Source organism: Azolla caroliniana, unplaced genomic scaffold (assembly GCF_043228905.1).
Source record: "Azolla caroliniana isolate FFs.n. ecotype wild unplaced genomic scaffold, voAzoCaro1.0.p SCAF_12, whole genome shotgun sequence".
Taxonomy (NCBI): Eukaryota; Viridiplantae; Streptophyta; class Polypodiopsida; order Salviniales; family Salviniaceae; genus Azolla; species Azolla caroliniana.
In genome coordinates, this window is record NW_028230447.1 from 18446435 (window position 1) to 18454424 (window position 7990).

General features: G+C 37.0%; 1 protein-coding gene across 6 annotated transcripts; it reads left to right on the forward strand.

Moving 5' to 3' along the window:
* Positions 1–972: 972 nt before the first annotated feature.
* On the forward strand, positions 973–7302 carry LOC147857340 (uncharacterized). Of its 6 annotated transcripts, XM_087328816.1 has the most exons (15): positions 973–1043; positions 1609–1757; positions 1979–2031; positions 2112–2201; positions 2579–2633; positions 2734–2868; positions 3072–3295; positions 3987–4299; positions 4652–4702; positions 5394–5459; positions 5540–5656; positions 5750–5940; positions 6071–6109; positions 6180–6244; positions 6391–7302. In XM_087328816.1, exons 2-15 carry the CDS (start codon positions 1631–1633, stop codon positions 6515–6517), a joined length of 1653 nt encoding a protein of 550 aa, XP_087184942.1. In that variant the 5' UTR covers positions 973–1043; positions 1609–1630; the 3' UTR covers positions 6518–7302. The 6 variants fall into 6 exon arrangements, 4 of the variants coding, with proteins under 4 accessions (XP_087184942.1, XP_087184943.1, XP_087184945.1 ...); XR_015530646.1 differs by lacking the exons at positions 973–1043; positions 6071–6109 and having other exon boundaries at positions 1384–1757; positions 5750–6002; positions 6391–6457; XM_087328817.1 differs by lacking the exons at positions 973–1043; positions 6071–6109 and having other exon boundaries at positions 1384–1757.
* Positions 7303–7990: the final 688 nt, after the last annotated feature.

A 7990-nucleotide genomic window follows, 5' to 3' on the forward strand; every position in this document is an offset into this window, starting at 1 on the left:
AGTAGATTGCAGAGATGATAACCACCATTGTGTTTGCATGTGTGACCATGTGGACTTGGACCTTTACATCTAAACAAATGCACAATCAATCATCATAACCTCAAATTGGAGTTGGACCTACATTCTTTAGGTGTAAGGAAATTGGAGAATCCGGTCACATTAGAACCAAACTCATATAATGGACTTGGCTAGAGTTTCAATTGAGAATGAATACGGTTATTTTGATAATCAAGCCACAAAATTAGCGTTCTTTATAAAGTGGGGGTTGGGGTCTTCTTATCCCCCTTCAGGTCATAAAGGAAAGCGAGTTGACTCAAGTAAGAGTTTTTTAGATCATGAAATGGACACGTAGGGACTCGGGAGTACATATGCAAACCTTGGAGTACACCCAATAACCACCACCAAATCAAATCAGCATTTCTTTCCGAGTAAGCATGACATATGCGAGCGATGTGTAATATGAGTTCTCCCTCGAGTTTTGATACAATGTCAAGGTATGTGTAGTGTGTTTTGATAATTTGGGCAACCGACTACTAGCATTCCCTTTTGGTAGGCGAGACTTGTCACTTTTGATCGATGGATGATATAAATTCATGCCACAATACACAAAGGAAAGAAGAAGAAAGGGTAAAGAGGTATAAGATTTGGTGAAGAATGAATGAATGAATGAACGAACGAACGAATAGAATAGAATAGAATAGAATGAATGGACAGCCAGCCTAGTTAGTTAACTGTTATAGAGAAGAAGAAGAAGAGAATTGCATTCGTATTCGTTGGCATTCGAATGGGAGCCCACACGAATGCGAATATGACAATCTATGAATTATTATATAGACTATATGTATAGTATATGCTGAATGATGGAAAGGAAAGTCACGGGACGACAAAAAACTAACCCCTGCCCTAACCTAATTAACAGCTTCCATTCCCATTCCCATTCTCTCGCCCATCCATCGCTGTCTCTCCCTCTGTCTGTCTCTCCGCGGGATTGAGCTTTGCTTTGGTTGATTCTCGACATTCGCTTCTTCCTCTCATCTCGCCGGGTACCATCTCTCTCTCTCTCTCTCATGGGCTTTGCCTATTCTCTATCGGCGCTAATGCCTTCCAGCAAAAAGAGGAGAAGGGAAACAAAACAAAAAAACCGAAATTGAAGAAAAAGAAAGAAAGAAAGAAAGAAATATCAAGGGATAGCAAATCAGGGTTGGGTACCATGCTCTGTTTATATGATGATGATGATGATGAATGGTATTTGATGATGATGATAATGAATGGTATTTGATGATGATACCTGCATCTAACCGTAATGGGGTTGCAACAAATTCTCTGGAATCAACTTGAACATGTTAAATCTCTAACAGACATTGTCAGCATTAGCATCATTTGAAGTTGTATTCCAGTTTTGTAGATTTTTCTTCACTTCTGCCTTTTCCGCTTAAGGCTTCTGCTCTCCTAATCCCTCTTATTGTCGATGGCACTGTATTTTTTTAGCACCAACAAAATAATTGGGATTGCCTGACTCTTTTGTTTTTTATCTCAACTGCATCCATGCAAATCACCTACTTTCCAGGATGTTTAGATAATGTTAAGCCCTCCCTGGTGTTCCTGCAGGGGTTGATCCTGAAGCTAAGTTATGGAGAAAAAACCAAAGAGAAATGGCAGCTGCAATGAAGAAAGTATTGTCAAACTACAGACAAAGAATCCTAAAGTCAGCCCGTTAAAGCTTCCATTAGGGAACTCTCGGATGGCTGTCCTCAGAGGTTTATAGCTAATCATGTGTATATTTATATTATAAGTTCTTTCAGCATTGTATTACATCTTAAACTCATTACATATGCACATAGAAAAGTCTCTCCAGTGATCATTGGGATTGAAATAAACAGTCTAGCAATTTTAAGAGTATGATCCATATATTTTCTTGACAAAAGATCTATAATTAACAGATAAGCATTGGGATAACTGTCCTTGGATTGTGACACAGGATTTGGGGGTAGCCTTGCTGAGAATGCTCAAACGTCACGACCTACTCAGAATGTACGGTCTTTGAAGAAAATTTTACATGTAGTTTTCAGATAAAGTAAAGTGGCATTAATTGTATGATCACTGTTCGGCAGTTTGAAGAGGAAGGGATCTCCCATCATGCTTATACTGATCGTGGCTCATATAGGAAAAGCTCCTCGACAAATCACTCTGGGAAGTGTGAAGTAAGACACCCATTTATTACGGATACTATTCTATGAAGGCATGCTATATGTAAAACAAAATCAAGAAGGCCTGCTTGCATTTCTCATATTTCTGATATCTGTGTTCAAAGCACATTTCTGACAAAAAGTGTTCCCATAAGGTACAATTTTAAGTTGGGGATTTGCTTCTGGTATTGAACTTCAATATCACTTTCCTTATGCTATTTGTAACGCTTGATTAGTCCAATTGACTCAAAGACCACCTACAGGCAGAAAATCTTTTCGATTTTATGAATGGGTATCACAGCAGAAATACTTTTAAACTTGACATTGAGCATCTGAAGGGAAATGATGTGCTTAGAAACCAGCTTAATTGTGTTGCTCAAATGGCTGTGCAGAAAACGAAGGACCCTAGTCTTTCGAGCTCATCGGGTGTTTCAATGACTTCTGAAAGTAAGTTTTTAGGGCTGACACTAAAAAGTATGCGGCACATAGTAGATAAGATATGTATTTTGGCCAATATCTGAGTTTTTTCTTGATTCAAATTTAATAGCAGCTTTAAAGGAGTATGGGAATCATCTCACTGGATATGAGCGTAATGAAATCAAGGCATACTCCGAAATCTATTTTATGGGCACAAATAGCCGAAAGCTTCAACCTTGCAATATCCCGGGCCCATGTAATTACGGTTGGTAAAACAGTAACATTTACTTTCACATTCTTCATTCATTATCATCATTAACATAATGGGAAACTCCTCCTATGGAAATGGTGAGCTAAATCTGCCCAGAGTCAACATACCCTGAGAGCATCTGTGATCCTTATGTTGCATATGTTAAAAATGTTACTGTCACAATGTAGTGAACCAACTCTATATTTTCATTGTCCCAGGATTTGATGATGAGCGAGGTGATTATACTATTGTTGAACATGATCATATTGCTTATCGCTTTGAAATTCTTGGAATATTGGGAAAGGGGAGTTTTGGGCAAGTAGTCAAATGTAGGGATCACAAGTGTAAGGTTCTCAGAGCAATTAAACTTATTAGAAATAAGAAAAGGTTTCATCAACAAGCGCTTGTTGAAGTGAGGATCTTACATCATCTAAGGAAGAAGGTAAGATTTTGCTCCAATCATCTTTATCAGATTAAATTAGTAGATTATATTTTTTCTGATCATAAACGAATGGAGCCCAACCAAGTAAGGCTTCAGCACTGAAATCTTGCAAGTGGCGTTTTATAGTTAACTGTTATAAACTAAAAGTATGGTTATATAACCACCACATCATGCAAAAGCAGTTCCCAAGTTTTAGAAAATATACATTTTAGAAAATGCTGGTCTACGTTTGTCGATGCTCAATAATGGGAGAATCTCTAAATACCGTAAGAGAACACTAAAAATATGCATGATCAGAATCATAGTCTCATGTATAATATTATTCCTTGTTTACCCAAGTATTAAAAGATCCCAAAAAGAGACGTTGATGAAAACAATAAAGTGGCTCTAGGATTTTAGCAAGCTAGTATAATTGATAAGACACGGTATAGGTTTCATGCCACTTTCTTTCTTTTTTTTAGCATGAAATTGAAAGTTTAAGCTCTATAAATTTCATCATTTGAGAAATTCTTTAGAAGGTTTATATATGGATGATATTGATAGTACGTTATAATTATAGAGACAAGGACTTTTTCCACCTAACTTACTGCAATCTGATATCTAAGTATCTTTATTTTCTGATCTTTCAATATCATTAACCGTTTGGATCTATTAGTATTGACATCTAGTAGTTTGTGGAAGGTTTTTGCAGGCTGAAGAAGAAGATGTTAGCCATAGTGTTGTAACTATACATGAGAGCTTTTATTTTCGTGGTCATTTGTGCATTTCATTCTCTCTTCATGACATCAGTTTGTATGAGCTCATGAAAAGAAACAATTTTCGGGGAATAAGCTTGGTACTCATTAAAAGCTTTGCTGTGCAACTCTTAACAACACTTAAATTCTTGCGAAGCCTCCATGTTATTCATTGTGATTTGAAACCTGAGAACGTCTTGTTACAACATCCATCCATGTCAAAAATCAAAGTGATTGATTTTGGATCGAGTTGCTTCGATCATGAAAGAAGTATGTTGTACAACCTGGAATTCAAACGGATTTTAAATAATTTCTAGGTTCTTGGTATTAATGTTTATGTGCTACAGTTTTCTTCTTTCACCACCCTATTTTAAATACTGTCTTCTGAGGTCATGTGCATGTGTACATGCATGAATATGTGTGGAGAGACAGGATTAACACATTTCATTTCATTCTTTCCTAATATTTTGCCTATCTTTGTATTGAATTATTTTGTTTTTTCATTCTTTCCTAGTCTTTTGCATATCTTTATCTGACTTGTTTTCTTTTATGCATGTAGAAATGCTTTAGGAGTAAGGATTTCAATTTAACTAATTAATGCTCTGGGATCTCTATGCTGCAGTTTATACCTACATACAAAGCCGATTTTATCGCTCTCCAGAAGTGATACTAGGTATTTTTGAGCAAGTCTCTTCGTATTTTTGCAAATGAACACACATGCATCTGGTATTTAAGTTCGTCACCCATTATTGGAACCTTATACAATTGTAAGTGTCGTCTTCTCTGGTCTTTGGAGTGAAAGCTTCCTTCAGCTTTAAGCAGCAGCAATCGGACATTGATTGCATCGGCTGAATTCTACCTTATCACTGGGTCTCCATTCAAGAAAGGGCGTCTATGAGTGCTCATAATATTTCGAAGCACCAGTGAAAACTTTTGTTTGGCCTCTGGATATAATTCCTATCAAACATCTTTAAACGTGGGTCTACCTGATCTGCCAATGAAGTGAGAAGGTTTTCAAAACCTGAGACTTGATTGATATGTACACTTTTCAGTGCATTTAACAAGCAATCCTGACATGGTTTGTATTGGTGGGTTATAACTAGCAAGTGATGATGCATGATATGATTTTTGCAATCTAACATTGTAGCTCTCATAGGTTTCTATGACTTGGGAAGGCATCATTGTGAGCTTCAGTAATATAAATTTGGCTTTTGAGTTTGTGTGTGGTGCATAGTGCATACTTCCCCTATGGTGGCCTATGTATGCTATGCATGAATAACACAAATTAACTTACCTTTATAGAGAATAGAAAGATTGTCTCTCTCATGCCAAAAAACAGAGATATATCCGCTTTAATTTGACAGGCATACCATATGACTCCATGATTGATATTTGGAGTTTTGGATGCATCCTGTCAGAGCTCTATACAGGTAATGATGTCCAGACACCAATGATGGCTTGGTCAAACGCATTATTAATGTAATGAGCTTAACGTTATTGCCTATTGCAGGATATCCATTGTTTCCTGGGGAAAATGAAGTAGAGCAACTAGGCTGCATGATGGAGATTCTTGGAATTCCACCTTCTAGTGTTCTTGAGCAGGCTATGCGGAAGAAAATGTTTTTTGGTGAGTTTCTTTGTCATTTGGATTCCTGTTTTATGGATTATTACATGTGGTATTTTCCACTTTTGAGCTCTTTAAGTGCTCAATGAAATACAGATAGCAACAGCAATCCTAGGATTTTGGCCAACTCGTCAGGAAGGAAACATTACCCGGGATCCAAGGATTTGGGAAGTGTGATCTTGTGTAAAGATGCTCATTTTCTCCATTTCCTTCAGTGCTGTTTGCAATGGGACAAGAATCAAAGAGCAGGGCCTGATGAGCTGCTTCAGCATCCATGGATCCTTGGAGTGAGTCAACATGATAGTAGTAACTTTGGTCTCATGTGATAACAAATATGAATGTAATCATGGTACCTCTTTTTCCAATGTTCTTAGTGCTTTACTGGTTGGTCATTTCCTTCAAATCATTGTTTTGTAGGTTTTCATCATCATATTCATAAAAAAGGATATATCCATGGTGCTCTAAATTAAATAGAAGCTTCAGCCAAGCAAGAATATGTAAATGCTAATGTATTCTTTGTTGCCAGGAGTCAACTGATGTGGCAGTACAGATACCACTCCATCCAGCCAACCAGGACACAAGTAAAAGAAGGCATGTTATCCTCTCTTATCCTAAGCATTACGAATTCTAAGCAGCCATTGTTTTCAGGTTCAGAGTTTTAGGGTTTCACACTTAACCCTAAGTTTTAGCAAATGGCTCATTTGAAACATCCGGTTTCTGTTTCCTTGATGAGACAGGTCAATGAAGACTTCCGACACATCATCGAGATCCTTAAAGCAATCAAAAGAGACCACCTCGGGACAGATTAAACCAATGACATCTCCATCGAACATGCAGAATGTTGACCATGTAAACACAAGTTGATCATTCATCTGTATTACCCGAACCAAACAAGCGCCATGAAGAAATTCCGGAACTGAAGGAATGAACCAATGCGAAATCACCATTCAAACTCCCTGGGTAATTTTTTTCTAGGTTGTTGACCTTCATAGTTGCCCTGGATACAAATAGATCAAAGATTAACCAAGATGGTTCATGCCAACTGTTGGCTTTAGTGATGAGGCCATTGTTTCTAGGGCAATGATTGTCTTTTATAGCAAATATTCCAGGGAGGTTCAAATCTCTATTGAAGAAAGCTTTTGAATATTTTAAAGCTTTTGGAGGCATTACTAGCTTGGCTATGATCTTGTTGAGATCATTATCTCACAAAATTTGTTCTGCATTTAACTCCAATCAGGATCCTTAAATTCTGTAATGCTGGGGTTTATAAGCTAATTTTACCAATGGTTTCTGAATACCTTCGTTTTGGAGCGCATCTCAAAGTTATGGAAAATATCTATTGGCACACTGTGTGTCGTATTTGGACAAGCCAGTTTTGGTTCTCCGAGATTTTGATCCGCGTTTGTGGGAGTTACTTTTCCTTTTGGGATGCACCAACACATATCTACACAGCTGATAACCGAGGGATACAGATGTACAAACTTTAATATGGGAGATTATTCTCCCAGGATACATACAAGCTCATGCAGTACGAATCTTAATGTTTGTAAAATTGCTCATTAAGAAAATATGATTCCAATGTATTTTAAAGGTTGCTGGGTTGCAATTGGATCTTGGGTTTTAAAGAAATGTCAACATTTCCTTTTGAACTGAGTTTTCCCATGGTCGTGATTTGACTTGGATACAAAGTACATTAGGGAGAACGCAAAAATAAGAAAGTTCTACTGGATACCAATAAATGATGTCCATTTGAGACCACGAAATAAAAATCATGTACAAAACATAATTGAAGCACTTATCTACTCAATATGTGCCAAAATAAGAAAGCTTTACTGGATACCAATAAATGATGCCCATTTGAGACCACGAAATAAAAATCATGTACAAAAACATAATTGAAGCACTTATCTACTCAATATGTGCCAAAATAAGAAAGCTCAACTGGATACCATTTATATGATGTCCATTTGAGGCCACGTAATAAAAACCATGTACAAAATCATAATTGAAGCACTTCTCTGCTCAATCTGTGGCATAGATCTCATCTATTTGAGGCACGTCAAGGTCAGATAAAGACATTAATAGGAGGATACATACAGCTAACTGAGTGGCAGTAATAACCCAAATCTTGATCTATCCTTCACAAACATACATTAAGAGATGAATAGGGGCTTACAACAAATTGAAAGAGTAACAATCCACTTCTTGATGTTAAATGGAATAACAATAGTTCACATATTGAGATCTTTGCATACTCAACTATGTTACACTTCACTCTCTCCCACATGTGAAAACTTGCGAACTATGTGTTATTATTTTGACATTATAAAGCATGCA